The sequence below is a fragment of the Sander vitreus genome, chromosome 7 (assembly GCF_031162955.1).
Source record: "Sander vitreus isolate 19-12246 chromosome 7, sanVit1, whole genome shotgun sequence".
NCBI lineage: Eukaryota > Metazoa > Chordata > Actinopteri > Perciformes > Percidae > Sander > Sander vitreus.
The window spans coordinates 11139705-11162995 of NC_135861.1; the positions used below are offsets into that span (position 1 = coordinate 11139705).

The window sequence follows — 23291 nt, forward strand, 5'->3', positions numbered from 1 at the left end:
TACATTTGTATGATGTAAATTGTGGGCGCAAAAGCAGTATCGGCTCCAAATATCAGCTCATGAAAATCGGCAGTCATCGGCTAAGGCTGATGAAAAGAAATCGGTATCAGCATCAGCACTAAAAAAAATCCATATCGGTCGATCCCTAGTTACCGGTGCACGATTTATTATTTAAATAAGAATTCAGTTAATGTATATCTATGTATTTGTTATATTTTGTATTCCAAAGTTAGGAAAGCAATATTTAAGTCAAATCAGATGTTGCCTTACACATAAAACAATGATCCCAATCACTTCCCCACAGTGAAACGTACAGCTTATTAATTAAACACTCAGTGAATGGTACTCTATATCGGCCGATGCCCATAGCCCAGGTATCGGGACTGAAAAAGTCAGCTCGGTGCAAACAAAGTGTCTGTGTAGGCATCTTTTTGGTTTTCTCTGCTCATCTACTTGTGTGTGTTTAGAACATTAAAACATTCTTTTGTCCAGATTGTGTCACGATATATGATTTTATCTGTGACATTTAAATGTATCTTCACACTTTCAAGTTGTTTTGTCACCTGATGGATATCTGTTGTGTGGAACCTACAGACGTACTGTATTTACTGTAAATCAGTGTAGAATCACAATAAGCATCTGTAAGTGCTAATATACTCAGCATTTACAGTAGTTCAGTTGAATATACAGTATAATGATAAATGTTCTGTGATATTTTACTTTATTTTGCATGCAACCTGTTGGCTTGCTTGTTGTTTTTATCCTTGTTGCCAAGGTAATTTGAAGTTTTTCCTTGGAAGCTCATGTCATTTACACTTAGTTGTTACTGTGGCTTAATGAGTTTCTGAACGTGTCCATAGAATACTTTCTTACCTGGGTTATTTCCTCTGTCTAATTACAATGTAATCACACAGGATCTGTTAATGCAATGTATAAAGTGGGTTTACATGTCTTCCCTCTAGTGTGCGCGGAGGCGTTCAACCCGGACGAGGACGAAGAGGACTCGGAGCCCAGAGTGGTTCACCCAAAAACAGATGAACAGCGCTGCAGACTGCAGGAGTCATGCCGAGACATCCTACTCTTCAAAACACTAGATCAGGTAAAAATCACCAACGTACACAAAAAGAGAGATATGTACACACACTAACACATTACTAGCTTACAGCTTCAGGGACTCCTTGTGCCCTGTACGAAAGCATCTGCATTCATTATGTTTCTCCACTCATTTATTCATGTTTTCGTGCAAACAATTTAATCGCTCCCTTTTACATTCAGTGTTCGACCCAGGTACACTGAGGCCTACTTAGAACCCAAAGCCTGATTGGGTGTAATACAACGGAGTACAGTAACGCTACAATAGGGCTGGGCCATAAATACAACTAAAATCAATATCAAGATTTAGTGCAGATTTACCTCAGTAACGATTAATAACAGGGTCGCAACCTTGTATGATGGAATGCACTAATAGATGAAATTAGGTTATTAACTTATAGTCATAATGTTGTTTTCGGTAACTTTTGGTTAATTGCCCTACCCCACAGTAACTGTGTATATTACATGCCTATTTCTATATAATGTGGATTGTTCTTAGTTGTTGTGCTGCATGGAGCTGCTGTAACAAATGAATTCCCCCATTGTGGGATCAATAAAGTCTGTCTTATTTCTTATCTTTAGGGGTTAATGAGGCAGTGGTTTAATGGACTACATCAGTCTTTCCCAAATTAGGGTCAGGACCCAAAATAGGTCGCGGACCCTATTTTTATTGGGTTGCCAATCGGTAGAGTAAAATGCACAACAATGCTATGATATGTGAAATCATTTTCCGAATTAAAATAGATGACTAGTGTTCTTTTTTGCTTCACTGGTCTGTTCAGCTCAGATGCTGTGTGCCCCCCAAACCTCGACCTGAAAACTAGTTCACACTTTCTGGCCGAGGTAACGTTGAGTGTGACTTCTGTGATTCCCTCACTCTCGGTCGGGTGTATAATGTCGAAAGGGAAATGCAAGTAATAGTTTATAAACGTTGGCTTCACGAAAGCCATTTGAAATGCAGAGGAGGCCTCAATGTGTTTATGTGGAGAGGTGCAATGCATTTTGTATGCCTTTTTAAAATTCATGGTTTGTTTTGTTCTTTATTTTAAATGTAGATGCCATGGCAATTCATGATGTGTTTTTGTAAGTTTGGACTAGAGGGTGACACGGGAATCAATTGTCGCTCCCATCCCGAGCCCACGAAAATACTCCCGTCACATCCCGATCACGTGACTGCATACACAAAATTTTGTTTTGCGTCTTGAGCTGGAAAAGTTTGGAACCCATGAACTACATACTTAATTATACAGAACATGCATCAAATATTCGCTTCATTAATATATGATGGAGCGATCTTATTAGAAACGACTTGTAAATGAAAATGTTATCCAATACTTGACACCACAAACTACAGCTGCAACAGCAAGGAAACATTATGTGTTTCATAAAAGTAGTATTAATAGCAGAAGTGTGCATTGGATTTACTTACAAAGTACAGGGGGTTCCCTTCTCTCGGTATTTTAACTTCACTTTACTTTCCTCAAGGACCACACTTATGGCAGAGCTTTCGCCGTAGCCTATGTAAGTGGCCTGATGTTTATACTTGTGCGCTGGTGTGTGCGTCGAGCCGGCGTGTGTGTGTGTGTGTGTGGGGGGGGGAGTGTGTGGTAGAGGGAGAAGTGAGAGAGTGACGGCGATTAGCTTCAGAGCGAGTACTGACTCTAGAGTCATAGTGAGAGAAACATCTTGTCTCCCCTGTTCTTTCTGACCAAGGTGGGACATCTGGAGCAGGAAAAGTTAACCCTCTCCTTGATTTCATGTTGTTTTATGGAGAAGGAGAACCAGGAAATGAGTGGGGGGGGGGGGATGCAACGCTACCAAGCCATGGTCGATAGACGTGCGTCGCCGCGACGTGTAGTTACATGATAAATTTGTACAAAAAGCGTGTTGGCGAAAGATAGAAATACAGTTCACTACATGAACTGCAGAGAAAAGGGTCAAAGAAGTACTTGTTAAACATATTTGCACATTGTAACATACAACAATACGATCTCTACTTGTCTTATTGTCTAGAAACCAAAAGGCGTAGAATGCCCAAGTTATGATGTTCTTATTATGTGCTTGATTTTTGTTTAGGGTAACAAAACTATATTTAAACCCTCCTCTTGTCTGTTTTCCAAAAAGCTATTCCAACGGTCATATGTCTGTGTGATGTCGCTGTGTTTGATTTATCCATGTTTGTTTTGGCTGAAACTGAATTTCATATTTTTAAAACCTATTTCTGTTTTTTATTGTCTGTTATCTACTACGATAAATCTGTCGAACATTATGATGGACTCAAACCTTAGAGACCAATATTTTTCTGAAATTGCATATGCTGGTAAAACGAGAAAGTGTCCCCTCTTCTTTCGTCATTCAGGAGCAGCGCTCCCATGAGCTAGATGTCATTTTGAGCTGATAGTTGGACTCCACAAACACATTTCCACTGTTGCTCCTTCTTTCTCCACGTCACCTGTGTATGACGTCCTCCCTCTCGTCCCCCATTCAGGAGCAGTTCTCGGAGGTGCTGGACGCCATGTTTGAATTACGAGTTCAGCCCCTGGAGCACGTCATCGACCAGGGAGACGATGGAGATAACTTCTACGTCATAGAGAGGTAGAAGGAAGACACTCGTGTTGACACAAACGCTGCCAGTTGTTTTTTGTGAGCTTAATGACAGACAGGCTCGACAGTTATTGCAAAAAAAACCCGACGAAGGCGAGGAGGATGCCTGTGTGCACATTTGATGATTGATACGTATGTATTTATTTCACTAAATGTCTAGACAAAATTGAGTCACTTGTATTATGTAAATACCTGTATAGTTTATACACTGAGGGGAGTAAACCTATTAGAGACAGCTGGAACCAATACAACCCTATCAATTACAGCCTAAACAAAATCCCATACAGTGAATCTGACAGTGTTATCAATTAAAAAGTATATTTTTCTAAAAGGTACTTTTTTTTTACAGGATTGATGCAATAAATAATAGTGGATGGTGTGGACCACTAAAAACCTGAAAGATTTTCAACACTGCAGCTGTTTTGCTGGTCTTTACAGTTGGGCTTGTGTTGATTTGGGCTGCACTGTTAATGATTGTGGTAAATGGACTGCATTCATATAGCACTTTCTAGTCTTAGCGACCACTCAAAGTGCTTTACTCACTACAGGCATCATTCACCCCATTCACGCACATTTGTACACTGACGCTCATTCCGAACATTCACACACCCAGCATCGAGAGCAATTTGGGCTTCAGTGTCTTTCCCGAGAACACTTGGACATGTAGACTCCAGGGGTCGGGGATCAAACCGCCAACCTTCCGATTGGCTCGCCTAAGCCACAGCCGCCCAGCCACCTTATGGTGTTGTGTATGTCTGTTCCTATGTATACAGCACCTATAAAGGCTGTGTGTAATGTTCCTGCCATATTGCTAATGTAAACTGTTGCTGTGTACACAGGCCTTCACAGGACAGGTTTTGTAGCCCGGGCTGGAATACAATGTTAAGTTGCTGGAACATTAAAATGGCTCTCCTTATCTTCCTATAACACATTTTGAGCTAAGAACTGTCCATCACAACTTTCCTTGTTGTGTGAAAAATGTGTGTTTTAAAAAATTAAAACATTGTAGGTTTGAAGGTTAAATTGAATTGTTTTTGAATAATGGAGGCAACTGTAATGAGCTTTCACGATGATCCCTGAGACTTTACGAGCCCAACTAGCCCTTTTTCTACTAGAAAAAGACCTCGAGATGTCGGCCCTTATCTTCTGCCACCAAACGGAAAACAGACCGGTGTTTGGCTGGTCATTGTTCATTCCATCTTTTCAGCACCGTGGTTTAGTTAGTTCCACTTGTTGTTTGCTATCGTTCAATCTGCATACACACTTTCTAAGAGTGTGCTCACTGTACAAGAGATGTGCGATGACCTTTACAAGCAGCGCGCCTGCCTGGTCATATACTATCCTGGGATTTTTCCTGGCCTGGGAAAATTTAGGTGTTAGCTAATGTCACCAGCCGGGTGGGGTATGAGCATGGACGCACACAGAGATGGAGGGATAAACAGAAATGAAAAAGAAAAGCAGGAAAGAAAACAGGACAGAGTACCACATTGTTTAAAGTTTCCTATTTTTATAATGTGTAATTAAACTATATGTATACATCCCCTCTGCATTCCTGTTAACGTATCATAATGCTAGCCATTAACAGACTGTCAGCCAACTCAAAAATAGTACCTCTTGACGATTTTATTAGGCATAAAAGGAGACTGAAAGTATAACTGTACCCTCCAAGCATCCAACTGGCCCATGTGCTGCTATGGTAAGGAACACCTTTCACTAACAAACCTAAACAATCCCATTCTGAAGCCTTGTATACAGGAAGTAACTGGAATTTACTCAGAAGCCCTAAGGGATCAAGGGTGAATACATAATGCGAGGGTTGACGTGTACGATGTGAAAAGGCTCATTGTGGTACTCGGCTCTGATTGGCTGAATTATGTTTGAATCAGCTGTAACTTAAAGCTATAGTGCGTAGTTTTCGCTCATTTGGCAATGGCTTTAACGTAACGGACGTTCATTAATACAAAATAATCGCGCACTATAGCTTTAACCACACACGTTAATTTGTACATATGTTAATATTCTATCAAAAAGTCATCACTAGTTCAAATATCGATATCATAATTATTATTGAGATGTTGCATCTTCTATTTTGAAAGGTTAAAAGTCACTAAATGTGTTGCCCAAGGGTTGACTAGACAGAGAAAATCCTGATTATACACACATCCTCTCAGTGCAGGAAGGAACATCCGTTTGTCCTCCAGCTACAGTGGTACTCTTCAATATATTGAGCTTCTTCAGGGTATTGATTGAACATGGCTGAGTCTGTTTTACCAAGCAGTTAAAGTGGCTATTAAAGAATCTTGGCTCTTTCTTTTCCATCTGTCCTTCTGAGCTCAAGCTGATTTATTGTGTATAATTTATTAATGGTCACAGCTTTCACACCTACTTCGTCTGTTTAATAAAGAGCCAGCAGCACAGTATGTTGAACGGTGTCTAGATCGTCTCGCTTAACTGTGCTCAGGTAGGCGGCGACACTAGTGATCATCGTCCCCATTGTCATGGTAATCCAGTCAAACTAAGTCAGTACTAATACACCAGCGAGGGTTTTAGCACACTAAGCAGCCAATGGGAGGACTAGCTATCTCACTAAATGACTGGTTAATCCTGCCAAGGAATACCACTGCGAATTACCTTTCCCAGGTTTAATCCTTATACAGAGAGGGAGAGAGGGAAGGGGGGAAGACTGCTGAAATATTGCTGTATATCACAAACGCATACAACCATGACAAACATGTTGTTATTCTGTTCATGCAGATATAAAACAATGATCATAGCTACACTGAATTGCTCTTACCTTTTCATATTGTCACAGTTAAGCGCTTGTATGAAAAGCTTCTACTTTAATAGAAATCTGCACACAATTATACACACTAGTGCACCCACACAAACACAGTCAATGATTTGCTCACCAAGTCTGCCAAACAGACACAGGCTCCTGCCCGGAAGCTACAGATAAGCTGTAATTAGATGTCTATTTAAACCAGTCAGTAGGTCAATAAACAAAACACTGGTCCACTCTATTGGCTCAATTAAATAAATCAGTCATTTGAATTAATGTTTTCGGAGTTCTGTTTTTTCCCCGTTTGCTGTGTCTCTCTCCCTAACAACTAACAAATGTCAAAGCACAAATTGATATAGAAGTTATTGTTTGAAGATGTGACCTCAAAATACACCTTAGTTCTCATCTCTCTCTCTCTCTCTCTCTCTCTCTCTCTCTCTCTCTCTCTCTCTCAGGGGTGTGTATGACATAATTGTAATGGGAGTAACGGTGGGTCAGTATGACAATAAGGGCAGCTTCGGCGAGCTGGCACTCATGTACAACACACCACGTGCCGCCACCATCGTCGCCACCCAGGAGGGGGCACTATGGGGACTGGTAAGAAGATTTTAATGGGATGTGTTATTCTCTAGATCAGGGGTCTTCAATGTTTTTTTAGGCCAAGGACCCCTTAGCTGAAAGAGAGACAGAGCAGGGACCCCCTACTACATATATTGTATACAATTTAGTTGCATATTAAACTGGACCTACAGTAACGTGTAGGGCGGCCTAAAGCCTTTACACATACCTTCTTTATGATGCATACAATAAGCTTTTAAAATAAAAAATGTTGCCATATTCATATATTTATACATAATGTTAAAATGTGGCACAGTAAATCTTTAAGCTTAACTGTATCTGTGGATGGCTACCTAATGTCAACCTAAGCTGTAGGCCAGTAAGCATACTTTTTTTTAATCTTTACTAATAATATGATGAATTCATGTTCATGTATTTCAGACATATTTAAAAAAAAAAAAAAATTATTGAACAATAATTTGGCAGCCCCCCTGCAGCTACTCTGAGGGACCCCCTGTTGAAGATCTCTGCTTTAGATAACTATCGTTTTTTGGTTTTTTTACTTGTATTAGGGAAGGACTCTAAATAAGCCTTTCAAGCTTCTTTCCTCGACTGAAATTGCTTTTTTAATTTATTATGTACTTTATAAGTAATATGTAAGAGGTAAGTAGTATGTAAACTAAATCTAACTGATGATTATAAAATACTGTAAGAATGCCCTAAGGAGAAACACACATCCATGTCAAACAATTGCCTAATTACTTGAAGGTTGTTTGCAATGTTTTTAAGTCCTAAATGATCCAATTTGCTAACTGTGTATTATGTTGCTCTGTCAGTCAATTTCTAACTACAAGTGCTACCGTTTCTAAATCTTAAAAGCTCAGTTTCAAACTGTTTTCCCTCTAGTTGTCTCCTTAGGATTGCATTGTTGGCAGGTTAGGTACAGTTTGTTACCAAATACAGTACATGTTAAGAATGGAGTCCTGTAATCTATGAATGGAGCCAGGCTCTGCTCTGATGGTTCATGCCGCTGCAGCACCTCCCCGTGGCCGAGCACAGGAGGAGCAGCAGCAGCTTCATTACTCGTGTTTGTTTTCCGTAGGACCGTGCCACATTTCGTAGACTCATTGTGAAGAACAATTACAAGAAGAGGAGGATGTACGAGACTTTCATCGAGTCTGTGCCCTTACTCAAATCACTGGAGGTGAGTTTACTGGTTGTGGGCTAGTTAGAAAATCCTCCCAGCAGTTTTTGGCTCTCCCTGCCCCTCTCCTTCACAGGCTGTTTTTTCAGAGTCCGACTACACAGTGGGTCATGCAACAGCATCACATGTGAAGCTAGCCATCCAGCGAACAGCAAAACAGCAGCTAGTTTGGAAATAATTCTGTTCTTACTCAGTTACCAACTGTATATTTAGTTCAGATGGCTAAGAATGTACTTTCTTAAACATGCATGCCAACTTTACAACACTTCTCCACAACACTGTTTTGATAAACAGTCGCCCACCCTTTTTACACCACCAAGCTTAAAATGTACATAACCCAGAAGTTGGGTGTAAGGTCTAAAGCAAGAGCACAGTAGGAAATTATGGAGGGACTGCGGGAGGGAAGTCTGCCTGCATAGTCAATGAAACCATTATCTCTTCTCCCAACATTTCTCTTCTCTCGACCTCTGTCTCACCCCCTCGTTTTCCGTGCAGGCGAACGAGAGGATGAAGATAGTGGATGTATGCGGATCGAAGCAGTTCCCAGATGGTGAGCGCATAATCACACAGGTAAGACGTGGATATAGCTGATGTGGTTTCATACAGCAATGAAATGTTTCAACATACACATACAGTACATTCCTTCCTTTCAGGTATTTATATGTTGTCTGTTTTCTTTCTTCTCAGGGAGAGAAGGCTGAATGCTTCTTTATAGTTGAATCTGGGGAGGTCAAGATCATGATCAAGAGTAAAGTAAGATACTCCCCCCTCACCTTCCTCATTTCTATATTTCACCACTCTGCATGCATTTTAATTAAAGCGTTTGACTGTGAGGGTGAATGCATTTCACTGTGAGACCATGTAGGTAAATACGTTTTACTCTACATATTTCCAGCAGCATTGGTTCAGCTGTAGTTAATGGGTTAAAAAAAAGGCCATCTCACATAAATGAAAGGAAGAAAATATTCCGCCCCTCTCAGAAGCTGATAAATATTCTGAAAAACCCATTATTGGTACAGGAATATGCACCTGACTGGGCTCAACGCTAACCTTTTTAAAGTGGTTGCCAAGGCATCAGCTTTTCGTTGCCGAAGTTGACAATACGGTTGCCATGTTTTAAACTGCCTATATTTGGAGCAATTAATTTCTTATGTCACTATATCAGACATTTTAATAATGAAACTGACTCAATCTTGTTGCCAAGGGCAACTGGTCAACCGTTACTGTCGAGCCCTGGCTATTTCTCCTACAAGGTATTTTCCGTGCAGAACATTCTGACAATGACAACCCACGCTCTCCAGTAACAACCACCAGAGTACAAAAAATGTTTCCTGGTTTTGCCTAGCAACAGCGGCAATCACAATTGTCTGCTCAGCCGCTGAGTGCTTCTCGCTTGGGGGTGGGAGGGGGAGAAAAAGAAAAAGAGGTGCTCAGCGGTTGCTAACCTTTAATCCTCCCCTCTCTTCCCTGCAGACGAAGGCAGGCCATGCAGACAATGCAGAGGTGGAGATAACGCGCTGTAGCAGGGGTCACTACTTCGGGGAGCTGGCCTTGGTCACTAACAAGCCCCGGGCCGCCTCAGCCTACGCAGTGGGCGATGTCAAGTGTGTGGGTAAGACAAAATACACTCCGACACACGTTTAACTCATTTGTCAGCATCGAGGCTAATGCTGCTCACAAGAAAAACGATAATGAAGTCAGATGTGTGTATAAAGTGGCTGTGTTTAATTTTCAACATTAGATTTTCACCAATATCTGGGAGTGTGATACCTGCATCTGAAGCACCCATATGAACATTTTTCTTATGTGATTATATTCAAATTGTTCAGTGACATAAGTTTTTGTTCTGTGTGTTGCTTTTTGCCCATTCATTCTCACGGAGTGAAGCTAATGAGCTAGCCAAAAGAAGTGTTTTAGGGAGCTACAATTTTAAATGATTCAATAAATCCCTGGTAGATAGTTCAAACTTTAAGTAAAATTAAAAAGCAATTAATAAACACTATTCAAACCACTCAACCTAACATCTGTGGTATTAATTTCCCACTAATTGTACTGTTACAAGCAGTTTGTCATGAGATGTCAAGTGGCATTTGAGTTTTGATTAATTCATGATTGGTGATTGGCTCTTTTATCTCGTCTGTCATCACCTTGTGCTTTTTGTTGATTAAAGGCCGTTCTGTAATTATCTCGCCTTTTTTAAAGTGGGTGCAGTAATTAAGGCTCTACAGTTGATGAATTTGTTTATTCACACAGGTAATGTTTTTCATAGTTGACGTAGTAGTGTCTGTCAGTAGTGAGTCACCTCCCTTTGTGCTTCCCTATTTTCTCTCTTTCAGTCTTAACCCCACACATACTGTCAGTACTCTCACCTACCTGTCTGTCTTGTCATTCAGTGTACTTTGTGTTTACTATACTAACCGTACAACAACCCGTCTCCAACAGCTGCTCAACTTCAAAGCAGAGAAAAATGTCACTCAGCCACACTGCAGCAACATATGCTGTCTGTTGAACTCTTATCATTCTCCCTGTCGCATCGCGCTGTAAAAGATGAGCATGACTTTAAGGATCTTCTGGGATCCTGTAAATGCATTATATGATGGGACCAGGAATGTCTTTCTACCTGTATCTGACAAATGTCAAAGCACAAATTGATATAGAAGTTATTGTTTGAAGATGTGACCTCAAAAGACACCTTAGTTCTCATTCTCTCTCTCTCTCTCTCTCTCTCTCTCTCTCTCTCTCTCTCTCTCTCTCTCTCTCTCTCTCTCTTCCCCCGTGTGCAGTAATAGACGTGCAGGCGTTTGAGCGTCTCCTGGGTTCCTGTAAGGAGATTATGAAGAGGAACATCGCCCACTATGAGGAGCAGCTGGTGGCCCTGTTTGGCTCCAGCATGGACCTGAGAGACTGAGCCTCCCACACCACCCTCCGTGCCTTCTAACACACACACACACACACACACACACACACACACACACACACACACAAGTATGTCCTCTCTCACATTACGCAGTGGCTATACAGACTCATAATAAGCTCTACACAGAACGTACAAACTCATAAGAAATTGTACTTTGCTCACCTGCAAGTACATAAATGCCCACACAGTATGAACACACTCACATACTTTGACACCTATGTAGGCACTGAGAGACGCCCACCTCACTTAGTCTGCTCCTCCTCGTGCACATGATGGTTCAACACACTCCTCGATAAAATCAGACGCACACACAGAGCAAGCTAAAGGCCTCACAGCTCGTTGCTTGAGGAAGCTCCAACCTCTCAGTATGAATGTCTTTGCTGCGATGACCTTAATACAGATAACGCAGTGTACACATAAAATACACACACACACACATGTTCAAAAACACATAATCATGCTTCATATGTGCAGGCTTTTCATTCACATAGGACACACACACACACACACACACAGGGGTAAAGATACATTTACTCAAAAACACATAGGCAGCCACACTTGCAAAAACGGACACATTGTGGTAAAATGGAGACGAAAAACTTTTAAAATCTCTGAAAAGGAAAATGAATCAAAATGCAAAAAAAAAAAAAAAAGAGAGAAAAGTTTAAAGAAGACAGATAAGTTTTAGAAACATTTTATGAAGATACAAAACAGAAGCTTTGATAAAATATTATTTAAATAATAAAAAAAAAAAGTGTTTCCTCTTTGGGAGCCCGGGGTGCAGAACTTTGTGAGCGTGCTCCATTTCTTCCTCTACTGTTGTTGATTGAGTTGAGTTAGTGCTGGTGATTATTGCAGTACCACAGAAGAAGCAGTGATAACAATAAAAACCCTACGTTTTCTGGGCCATTGTTATTCTCTCATTGACGCCACACTTCATTGTATTGAATTAATTATTAATGTATTATTATATTCATTTATTATTTTTTGTTTTGTTTTACTTTGACCAATTCTGATAAAATTCACCATCCATCTTTGACAAAATGTAAAAACAGAAAAAAAAATTCTAATAAAAACATTAGTGCTTATTTCTCGATTATCCTTGAATGAGTTGTCCTGGATTAAAAAAAACTGAAAAAATAAAGCAAACATTTTGTTAAAAATCTTGCCTCTTTGTTGAATTTCAACCCAAACTCAGCTGTTTGTTTTTTTGGATGATTTAGCCATGTACTTTACACTTGTGCAACAAACATATTATATTATCTTGCTATACAACAGCCTTGCAGTAAATACAAATGAAGTACCATTTGTTGACTGCCAGAACTGACAACTGAATTCAATGATTTCGATGCAACGGTTTGTGGTGCCATGAAGCAAATACAGTGGCACTCATAAGTTTATGAACCCATGCTAAAGTTGACTAAAAAAAGGAATAAAAAAAAAATCATCTTTTGGAAGTTGATCTTAATGCCTTAATTTAAAAAAATGAGGTAAAAATCCAACCTTTAAGGACACCAATTTTCTTTGTGAATGAATAATGTATCGTAAATAAATAAATGTTCTTCCTTAAAATACAGGGGGCATACGTAAGTACACCCCTATGTTAAATTCCCATAGAGGCAGGCAGATTTTTATTTTTAAAGGCCAGTTATTTCATGGATCCAGGATACTATGCATCCTGATAAAGTTCCCTTGGCCTTTGGAATTAAAATAGCCCCACATCATCACATACCCTTCATCATACCTAGAGATTGGCATGGGGTACTTTCCATAAAATAACGGTCCTTTAAAAATAAAAATCTGCCAGCCTCTATGGGAATTTAACATAGGGGTGTACTTACGTATGCCCCCTGTATTTTAAGGAAGAACATTTATTTATTTATTTACGATACATTATTCATTCACAAAGAAAATTGGTGTCCTTAAAGGTTGGATTTTTCCTCATTTTTTCAATTAGGACATTAAGATCAATTTCCAAAAGATGATTTTTTTTTTTATTCCTCTTTTTAGTCAACTTTAGCATGGGTTCATAAACTTAGGAGTGCCACTGTATCCTGTTAAGTTTCCTTCAGTCAGTGTTGAGGGTGTATCTAACACCACTGCACTGCTTTGTCAATGCAGTTTCATTTTGTTTGTGCATATCCTCCTATTTTTTCAGACTTTCTCAAGGTTAATGTTTTGCCATTTTTGCAACTACCAGACCAGCAGCTTCTGTTGTAATTGCTGTAGATTACTGTTATATATGCAGCTACACAGGTGAGTTAAATTCAGTTAAATACCAATTGAGTAGTATGTTTTAGCTTTAACAGAAGTTTGATAAGTATCATGTTTTGTAGATACATAACTCTTAACCTCAACACAATATATTGTCTTCACGGTGGGACTGTTTTAATTTATTTTATACATGCATTTCCAGTAACAGTAGCATGGATGTACAATATTATAAGATCGGCCTTATTTTATGTAATAACACTCCCATCCGCAGGGTGGCAGACGTGACCGCTTAGACCAGTGAGAATATCAGCAGCAACATGTCCTTTTAAAGAAGAGGACACGGTTAGAAACTGATCGTGGAGCAGCTATCATTGCTGTTGTCCCACGTAGCAAGAATAGAAGCCGACCACAGGTCAGCTGTCAGTCAAAACGCACGAGCACTGAGGAGGACGAGCACCGGCGACCAGCCGCGAGACTAAAGATGTAGGTAACGTTACAGTGTGGTGGAGAAACAAACGAGTGTAGTTCTGTTCGCTAATAAACTGTAAGCGTGTGGTTCCTCCTAGTATCTAACAAATGTCAGTCACTGCACTGCATGTACTTCTAAAGCTCAATGTAAGCTAATGAGCTAGCCATCATGCACTACTGCAGCACTTCCAACTGTCAATTTTGTAGTCTTATTGCCTTACATGGAAGTGGATGCCAACAAGAAGGGAGGAGAGTAGCTAATGGTTTACAAAGTGCCCAAAATATAGTTTTCCTACCAACGCAAGCCCACAGCTCAAGTCGTTGCATGTGTTAAATGAGACACTTTTTACAACAGGCTTTGTTTCAATTCGTTTTTACAGAAGGCAGAAGGGCTCCTTTCACAGATTCACTTAAGGGCACGCAAACACTACTGGTTGAGGCTGCAGGATTTTATTATTTAGGCGTATTATAGTTTATATGGCTATGGGATTTGTGTGTCTTACTCGTGTACCACATGGTTTTATTTTTACTGCCCACACGAGGTAACCAAGATTTGCTGGATCAAGAGCAAAACTGATAAAAGGATCACTCGTCATTAGAAATGGATCCGACTACAACACTTTATTTACCGAGTAAAATTAAATCAATTCAGAATATAAGGTCACTGTATCGAAAGAGAGCATGGATGTGTAATAAGAAAAAGCACACGGTGGTGTGTATGTTTCATACACAAGATGTTTAACTAAAGAAAACCTGTTGGAAAAGTAGAGGCGTGGCCGTGGTCGCCTTGTTCCCATAATGCATAGCGTGCGTGTAGCAATTTTTGTATATACTAAACGATTTAAACTTATATTTCACTCAAAACGTTGCGGTGCGGTTAGTATGATATAAACACGTTATATTTCTGTCGGACACAATGTAATTGATATGTACTTCTAAATGTGTATCAATGAAACGTAACAAAGGGAGCTAAGACGGCGAATGGGGTCCGGCACTTGCTCGTCTATCTTCAGTACACTCTTGTTTCTCTTCAGATCGTATAAATCTTTCGCCTTTTACTAAAGATTTCCGTGGAGAGGAGCATTATGAGTATAAACTAATTTTTTGATGCCCTGCTTTATTGCGGGGCTTTCTCATTTGTTCAAAAACAAAACTTTGCATCTAAACGTGGCTGAAGTCCTTGATATTTCTGTACCTATCAAGGTGCGGTTACATAAAAGATCAGTCTTGCTAAGGTTCGCAAATACTACACGTGCATTTCTTTTTTAAAGATTATTTTTTGGGCTTTTTCGTCTTTATTTTGAGAGGATAGCTAGGTGAGAAGGGGAAGACATGCAGGAAATCGTCACAGGTCAGATTCGAACCCTGGACCTCTGCGTCAAGGCATAAGCCTCTCAGTACATGTGCGCCTGCTCTACCCACTGACCCAACCCAGCCACTACTATGTGTTTCTTACATATTGAATGGATCAAGTCACTTATATACACCCATGAATTACTATTGTCAAACTCAGAAGCTTTCACATGTTCGTAGAAAATAACTTTGTCCCATTATCGTTAACAATGATAGACATTTAGTCATCTACTAAATGTTGTAATAATATTACTTTTACTTTTTGTCTTTAGGCAAATGTATAGAACCTACCCTATTAAGTGTAATAAATGAATGCTGGTAAACCCCTAGCTTAAAATCCTCTCCCTATAAATGGTAAAAAAAAAAAGAAAAAAAGTGTCATCATGTCAAAGTAAATGCAGATTGGTTGACGTTGTCATCTGTGTGATTATCAGTCAATTGCCGGTTTCCTGTAGCATGTTTCTAACATCCTCTTTTTTTGTGTGCATGTTGTGAGAATGTAAAATTGCGTTGAGTAGGCAGTACCACGTTCAGAACTGTTTGAGCTTTTCTCTCTTGGTGAGTTCATAACTTTTAGTTGTTGGTGGATTTTTTTCTTTGTTTTTTATTTCTGCAATACAAAAATGAATCCCAAAATATTTGGATCATGGCAATTTTTCCAAACATTTTAGATTTTGCATAGTTTTTTCTTCGAACATTTACAGACTCTGTGAAAATAGAGAAACTCCTCAGTGTTTCTTCACAGCTTTAAGATGAAGTCAATTCTGTGCCTCTGCTTCCTTAAGCTGATTTTAAAGCCTAATAGAGTTTGAGACTTTATCCTGTGAAAAAACTGCCTTAGCGATGTATGATAGCATTAACTGTCACAATACGGCTATCTCCTAGCAGTGCTTCAAAATGCCAACTTTTGACATAATGGTCTAATGACATGAGATTATGAGGGAACCTTATGAATCCATCAGAGTTTAAACTTTTTGAGGAATGTTTATGTACTAAAATCAAGAAAATAAGATAACACAGATTAGCCTAAAGATTTGAGAAAAAAACACAACAGAAACCAGTATACTTTATGGATGTCTTCACAGCATTGTAGTTCAACCTTCTAAAGTATCTGTGGGTTGATGTGTTAGATAATGTCTACTTCCCCATTCAGACTTTTTTGCACTTTTTTTTACCCCTCACATTTTTGCATAGGTCCTTACTTCGAGTGGTGCAAAAAGAAATAAATCCAAAAGGTTTATCCTCTGTATTGTAGGACATCTCAGGCTCAGCTCTACATTGTCAGACTGGGTTTAGCTTCCACCAGGATCAGCTTTACTTTCTCAGTGTCAGCTTAATGTTTGTTAGCTCAAATGGGACTTTCACGCTCACTGTGTAACAACGCACGTTTCTCAAAGTTCTGATAAATTCTACTTAGCAGTCAATCGATTCAGTTACCCGGCAACAATTTTGATAATTGATTAATCATGCAAGTCACTTTCCATGGGAACAGTCCAAAAAAATCCTTTTAGGAAATTAGACTGAATATCTTTGGGTTTTGGACTGAAAACTGTCATTTTGAAAATTGTGATGGCCATTTTTGGTACTATGTTTTCACTTTTTACGCACCGAGCCATTAATCGAGAAAATAATCGACAGGTTATGTGTATATATGCATTTGGATAAACTTTTATGCACCAATTTATGGTGGAAATACCTTTATTTAGCCTGTGTGAAGAAAATGAACACAGATGACAATTCAAAATATATCAATATAATGGAAAGTATGTTTTTGCGTGTCATTGGGCATTGTTAAGTGGGTATATGGAAATCCTGGAGCTTTCTTAGTGGGTATACTGTGTATCCCTGCGTATCACGTAGACTAAACCACTGTCTGTATCCACTGATTAAGTGTCCACAAGCAAGGCACACAACTCCCAACACTGTAGCAGTCTGTTACAGAAACAGGAGGACAGTAAAGGTTGCAGTGGAAACAGGAAGTTTAGACAGAGATTAGCGGGAGATCAACACTCTAGTTTTATCCTCCTGCATGTGTCTCCTCTTACAGCAGTACTGAGCTCCAGATCTGTCAGCATGCTGCATGGTTACACATCTGCTCCAGGTGTGCTGCTTTCAAGATGAGGAAAGTCTGGTTTATCTGTCAGATTGATGTCATGTCAGAGTTAGGGCTGCACGATATGAGGAAAATATGCAATAACGTGTGCAGCCCTAGTTAGCGTGCATATTTGATCAATCCGACCTTCTCCAGACCTCCTACCTGTTGTGTAATACAGACTGTGATGTGATCAGACTAACTGCAGAAATGAGGAATTGCGTGTTCCAAACATTTTCTAACATCTTGTGTCTTCACACCCTAACTTTTTACACTTAGCTGTAGGAGTTGAATGAAGATTGACTTTAGTTAAACCCTGATCACCACAGGTCTGAGCCAATAACATCAACCGATTCCAAACCGGAGAGCGGAGGTGAGCAGAACGTTGACCTGAACCCCATCTCAACATTGCACTGTCAGACACAATATGTTGAGAAAGTCTGTGAGATCTCAACATTGGATGGAGAAGTTAAAGAGAAGCTGCACACGGACTCGGAACAACCGGAGAGGATCCGCGCGGTTCCGATCTACCGGCGTCCGGACCTGCTGCTTCCCTGCGCAGACCTAGTCAACTCTGAGTGGCAGAGAAGCCAGGCCGCCCGGGTTCACTCTCTGCAGAAGTCCTGTCCAGAATTCCCCGTCTGCCTTGTTCTCCTGCAGGGCCAAAGAGAGACGGAGCGGCTGCTCGGCCACGCCCGGCTGTCCCAGGTCGTGGGTCACAGCAGCAGCCTGTTCGTCGAGTCGGTGGTGGTGTCCAAGGCAGAGCGCGGGAAGGGCCACGGCCGCACTCTAATGGAGGAGACTGAGCGCTACGCAAAAAGCAGAGGGTTCAAGCGTCTGTGCCTGACAACCCACGATAAGCAGCACTTCTACGCCCACATTGGCTACATGCTGTCGATGCCAGTGCAGAACGCAGGCGCCATGACAGCGTTTGTTCCCATGGAGACTCTTTTGAGGTTCTCCAGAATGCCGAGTGAAGAGGCGAACACACAGAAACCAACACGGACAAAGATGGATGCTCAAGTATCTCAAGGACGTGCTTGTGTTGTGGGGTTACCTCCACCTTCTAGTTTACCTCCTCCGTCCATCCCTCCTCTTCCACCACCACCACCACCACCTCCCTCCATTCCTCCACCACCACCACCCCCTCTCTCCATCCCTCCTCCACCTCCTCAGCTTGTAGTTCAGACTCTGACTGAAACTCCCTACAGAGACGCCAAAGGCGTTCCCATCTATTGGATGCACAAAGACATTTGACGAACACACAATCGGATACACTTAGGAACGCATTCACCCACATTAATGCACAAATGTATGTTTATATGTGCACGCATCAAAAGACAGAAACATATGTAGATATGACGTATGAAGCACACACACCATTAATGGTCTCTCAAACAGAACGAGTAATACAGTAGAAGAAATATGCAGTGTGGAAAACTTCAGAGAAAGATGGAAATGTTTTATTAAGCCAAAGAAATACAGAAAACACTCCTGTGTTTACATATTCATTCACTGCTGGTACACATTTAGACACACTCAGTCTCTCTCAAGCTCAGTCTCCAGTATAAAGGCTTGTGTCTTGGGCTGAAACACCAAGACAATAACACAAAACAATACAGAAGCGGACACAAAAAGGCACTATGTATTGTACAAATGCCTTATTTTCATCATTCTTGTGAGATATTGTGTGAAGAAGATGAATGTGTTGCTGGTTAGATATACCCAACCCTTGTTGTCACTTCCAAATAACTGGTTTAGATAATAACAGAGAACTGTACATTAAACTGAATTGATTGTGCTTGTAGTGGAGCGCCTGTGGGCTCGGTGGATCGCTGTATATCTGCAATGCAGCAGTGAGTCAAATAGAAACGGTGGCCAACCTTACGGAAATGTGAATTATTAAAGCCCCCCTCCATTCAAACGTGTTTGCTTATTGTTACTCACTTTGGATGTTTGAACGTCACTGTGTAGAATGATGTCTTTGCAGATGTTGACAGTGGAAGGCTGTTTTCATATTCATCTGCAGAAGAGGGGGAAACGTTTCTTTGCGCTTACCTTAAATCTTGGTTTGAGATGTTTACATACAAGATGATTTTGTGACATTGCAACTATTTCGGAAATTAATTCTGGTCCAAAAAGGCAACTTACAGAGTTGTGACAGCCTCCAGCTCACTTACACTGAGACTTGGCTTTTCTAGGAGGAGACATCTCGTGTTCAGCAGTAACACTTTTGAATTGAACAATATTTGCATCCTGGATTTTTCAACGAGGGGAGAAAGAATTTTAAGAATTTGTTTAACTACTTAATTGAACTCTTTTGTCAGGAGGGGGTCTTTTGAAAGAGGCGGGGTTGTGACAAGGATGCCCTTTATTTGGATGTATAGGTCGACTGTGAAAGCTTAACAAAGATAATTCAGAGAAAAACATACAACCCAACCAATGACATTACGTTTGCCCTTTTGAGCAGCTCTGCTCCTGAGAAATATTCCCTAAATCCAGTCTATTAAATAGCAGTTTGTGGTTTGAATGTGCCTTGTTGAACTGCCAGAGAACTAAAGTCTTAATAAAGTTCTAAAGACTTCATTTATATTGATGCATCTTATAACTCTTCAATTATGGAAAATTCTGGAAATAAAGAAAATGTATTAACATATTCCTTAGTCTTTATTTTTCCAAGTACCTTTTCTATGTGTCTGGGTTTTTCATCATCAAATTAAAGCTTACAGGGTGTTAAAATAATCTGAGTGCAAGTAAACAATTAATAACTGGTAAATGTGTGTATTTAAATTGCCAGGACATCAGTCTGTATGTATAAAGTCTATCCCAATGCAGAAAGGTTCCTCATCAATACATCTCAACGCCCATTTCTCTCTCCTGTCAGGAAGGACACGTCAGGGAGTGAGCAGCCATGGTGCTGTCTCACCTCACTCTTCCCTTCCTCCTCCTCTTCCTCTCTCCTCTCCCCTGCACCTCTCTGTCACCAACCTCCACCCATGGAGCTGTCCTCCCCCACGACCCCCTGCCGGCTGTGGCGCCAGCAGGTCCCATCCTGCAGGACCAGCCCTTTGTTGTGGTGTGGAACATGCCTACGGCACAGTGTCACAAACTCTACAACATCGCTCTGGACCTGGGCCACTTTGATATCGTGGAGAACCGACAGCAGCGCTTCCAGGGACAGGTGACTGATCTGAAGTACAGTGCAGGGTTTTCCCTACCATTTATAACGTTTAGGCGCAGCACCCAAGCCGTTATGGGCACCACCTAAGACAAATGAATGTAACCATGTTTCCAGATCTAATGATTGTAGTTGGTTCCGAGGTGTTATTTATTTATTATCTGCTCTAGCTTTTCCAACATTTAAGACACAGATATGGTAATAATAATGGTCCAAAATGCATTTCTTTTATATGTAAAAAAGTTTTACATTTTCTTTGAGGAAGGACCCCCAAACCCCCAGCCAAATACCTAAGTCTTCCACAAACGTATGGAGAACACTGCAGTGTCACCAATGGGATGTGATCATTTACTGATCCCAGTAAAAAAAAATGTTTGATGACCATGTCAGGTTGTTTGTGATGCTGATTCCCAGAACCTCAAACTGCTCCACCTCAGCTCCACTTATGTAGACAGGGGTGTGTCTCAGCCTCCTTTTTTCCTAAAATCAACAATCAGCTCCTTAGTTTTGCTTTCATTGAGCTGTAGGTTGTTCTCTGGGGAGATTGTATCAAATGCTGAAAGAGCTGAAATCAACAAACAACATTCTGATGTGGGTGTTGTTATTTTCAAGATGTGTGAGTGCTGAGTGCATCTGCTGGTTCTGAATGCAAACTGGTGAGGGTCCATACTGGCTGGGATGATGTTATAGATGTGCTGGAGAACCAGTTTCTCATAAAACAGAATAAAGTTGCCCGCTGATGTTAGAAACGGGGTTGGTGAGGGTGCTGAGACTGAAAAAAACAGTAAATGTGCCATAAACCAAAACAACAAGCTAAAAGAGGCTACAAAGCATTGTTGAGCTGCAGAGTATAATATTAATTATATATATATATATATATGTATTTATTATTTTTATTTATTTATTTATTTTTTTACATTTTCCAGAAAATGAGCATCTTCTACCGTGACCGCTTGGGGAAATATCCATACCTCTCCCAAGACGGCAGCAAGGTAAATGGAGGGATACCGCAGCTCGGCGACCTCTCGGCTCACCTTTCCCTTGCGGTGACGCAGATGTCCGGCTCGCTGCAGCCAAACTTCACCGGTTTAGCCGTTATCGACTGGGAAGAGTGGCATCCATTGTGGGAGAGAAACTTTGGAACCAAGGTTGAGTACCAGAGGCAGTCCAAGCTGCTGGTGAGACAAGAGAGACCGGATTTGTCAGAGTGGGCCGCGACATCGTTGGCAAGGCAAAAGTTTGAGGAGAGCGCTCGAAAGTTCATGGAGGAGACGCTGCGGTCGGCGCTCAGAGATCGTCCCAAGGGACTCTGGGGGTTTTACGGATTTCCTGCCTGCTTTAATAAGCAGAAGAGAAAGACGGGTAGGACAAACATTGACTGTTGTTGCAATTTCTTTTCTTTTTATTTTATAACTGATAATAAAGTCTTTTCTTGTTTCACTTGTGTGATCAGATCAAATCTACACAGGACGCTGCCACAGCAAGACCAAAAAGCAAAATGACCGGCTGTCCTGGCTCTGGCGTCAATCCACTGCTCTCTATCCCAGCGTCTACCTGCCACAAAGGCTGGCAGGATCCACGGATGCAGCTCTGATGGTCAGGTACAGAGAACTAAGAAACATGAAGAAATGTTCACACGCATCAAAGAGCTTCAGCCATAAGAACAACCTCAACCAAGCCTCTATGAAAACTAGTTCTTCATCTGTTATTCATCTACAGTTGAACTAAATGCTTTGCACATAGGATGTTAACTGATGGATGTTTCTTCTTCACTCAGACACAGACTGCTGGAGGCTTTGAGGGTGGCGTCTGTTTGGCACCATGGCAACAACACCAATCATGCTACTCCAGTTCTTCCCTACGCCAGCCTAGCATTCACACACACACTCACTTTTCTTAATAAGGTGGGATTTGTTGCAACTCGTAAAAACATACACACTCATGCAAACACGTACCAATTGTCGTGTGTGTGTGTGTGTGTGTGTGTGTGTGTGTGTGTGTGTGTGTGTGTGTGTGTGCGCGCAGACAGACTTGGTGCACACATTGGGGGAGAGTGCGGCGCTGGGAGCTGCTGGAGTGGTGCTGTGGGGAGAGCTGAAATTTGCCAAATCCAAGGTATGTAATGTTTGTGAGAATGTTATTTGTGTGTGTGTGTGTGTGTGTGTGTGTGTGTTTCTGTGTAACCCTCTGCCTTCCTCCCACTCTCCAGCATCAGTGCATCCTTCTCAGAGACTACATACACACTGTCTTGGGTCCCTTGGTCCAATCGCTGAGGTCTGCCACAAAGCGCTGCAGCCTCCAACTTTGCCACGGCAATGGACGCTGCGCCAGGCGAAACCCCAGCTCTAGTTCCATGGTCTCCTCCGGTCCCGTTATGACCTCTGACCCTGATGAAATCAACCTCCTCACTGACTCCTTCAGTGGCAAACCTTTTCACAACCACTTCCTGTGTCAGTGCTACCCGGGCTGGACTGGGCAGGAGTGTCAAGAGAAGAAGGACGAAAACAGACAGAAGAGCAAGTAACCCAAACTTTTCTATCAAGGTGTCGCCAGTAATGTAAAGTAGTAATGTCGAAATAAATTAAAGGAAATAAATACGTGAATTGTGTTTATTTTGAATACTTAAAGGTTCTATGGCATGAACATTTCACTTTATGAGGTTTTTTAACATTAATATGAGTTCCCCTAGCCTGCCTATGGTCCCCCAGTGGCTAGAAATGGTGATAGATGTAAACCGAGCCCTGGGTATCCTGCTCTGCCTTCTGAGAAAATGAAAGCTCAGATGGGCCAATCTGGAATCTTCCCTTTATGACGTCATGAGGGGAAAGGTTA

At 41.0% G+C, this 23291-nt stretch overlaps 3 protein-coding genes and 1 non-coding gene across 8 annotated transcripts in view; all 4 read left to right on the plus strand.

Annotated features, from left to right (window-relative positions):
* prkar2aa (protein kinase, cAMP-dependent, regulatory, type II, alpha A) overlaps window positions 1-12317 on the plus strand; it is a 49723-nt gene extending 37406 nt beyond the window's left edge. For all 3 annotated transcript variants that reach the window (XM_078254559.1, XM_078254557.1, XM_078254558.1), the window contains exons 4-11: window positions 963-1099; window positions 3581-3687; window positions 6931-7072; window positions 8136-8237; window positions 8733-8807; window positions 8925-8990; window positions 9711-9849; window positions 11021-12317. In XM_078254559.1, the coding sequence (XP_078110685.1) occupies window positions 963-1099; window positions 3581-3687; window positions 6931-7072; window positions 8136-8237; window positions 8733-8807; window positions 8925-8990; window positions 9711-9849; window positions 11021-11145 (893 nt within the window). In that variant the 3' untranslated portion in view covers window positions 11146-12317. The remainder of the gene's footprint in view (window positions 1-962; window positions 1100-3580; window positions 3688-6930; window positions 7073-8135; window positions 8238-8732; window positions 8808-8924; window positions 8991-9710; window positions 9850-11020) is intronic.
* Window positions 12318-13698: 1381 nt separating this feature from the next.
* On the plus strand, window positions 13699-23136 carry hyal3 (hyaluronidase 3). Of its 3 annotated transcripts, none has more exons than XM_078254565.1 (7): window positions 13699-13855; window positions 20166-20462; window positions 21386-21821; window positions 21913-22060; window positions 22237-22363; window positions 22485-22574; window positions 22669-23136. In XM_078254565.1, the coding sequence occupies exons 2-7, from the start codon at window positions 20193-20195 to the stop codon at window positions 22981-22983; spliced, it is 1386 nt and encodes a 461-aa protein (XP_078110691.1). In that variant the 5' UTR covers window positions 13699-13855; window positions 20166-20192; the 3' UTR covers window positions 22984-23136. The 3 variants fall into 3 exon arrangements, with proteins under 3 accessions (XP_078110691.1, XP_078110690.1, XP_078110689.1); XM_078254564.1 differs by having other exon boundaries at window positions 13699-13851; XM_078254563.1 differs by lacking the exon at window positions 13699-13855 and adding an exon at window positions 15111-15747 and having other exon boundaries at window positions 22669-23135.
* LOC144521430 (U5 spliceosomal RNA) lies at window positions 14851-14966 on the plus strand. Its single transcript, XR_013502328.1, has one exon. It is a non-coding gene; the product is annotated as a U5 spliceosomal RNA (small nuclear RNA).
* naa80 (N-alpha-acetyltransferase 80, NatH catalytic subunit) lies at window positions 17270-19937 on the plus strand. The gene is made up of 2 exons (XM_078253855.1): window positions 17270-17290; window positions 17591-19937. The coding sequence occupies exons 1-2, from the start codon at window positions 17270-17272 to the stop codon at window positions 18536-18538; spliced, it is 969 nt and encodes a 322-aa protein (XP_078109981.1). The 3' UTR covers window positions 18539-19937.
* Window positions 23137-23291: the final 155 nt, after the last annotated feature.

Bases quoted from the DNA above. Each gene is read 5' to 3' on its own strand.
- hyal3 (XM_078254565.1), top strand. From the start codon at position 20,193: ATGGTGCTGTCTCACCTCACTCTTCCCTTCCTCCTCCTCTTCCTCTCT. The intron at 20,463-21,385 runs GTGACTGATCTG...TACATTTTCCAG, and splicing joins AGCAGCGCTTCCAGGGACAG to AAAATGAGCATCTTCTACCG. The intron at 22,575-22,668 runs GTATGTAATGTT...CCCACTCTCCAG, and splicing joins TGAAATTTGCCAAATCCAAG to CATCAGTGCATCCTTCTCAG.
- naa80 (XM_078253855.1), top strand. From the start codon at position 17,270: ATGGTTACACATCTGCTCCAG. The intron at 17,291-17,590 runs GTGTGCTGCTTT...GATTGACTTTAG, and splicing joins TGGTTACACATCTGCTCCAG to TTAAACCCTGATCACCACAG.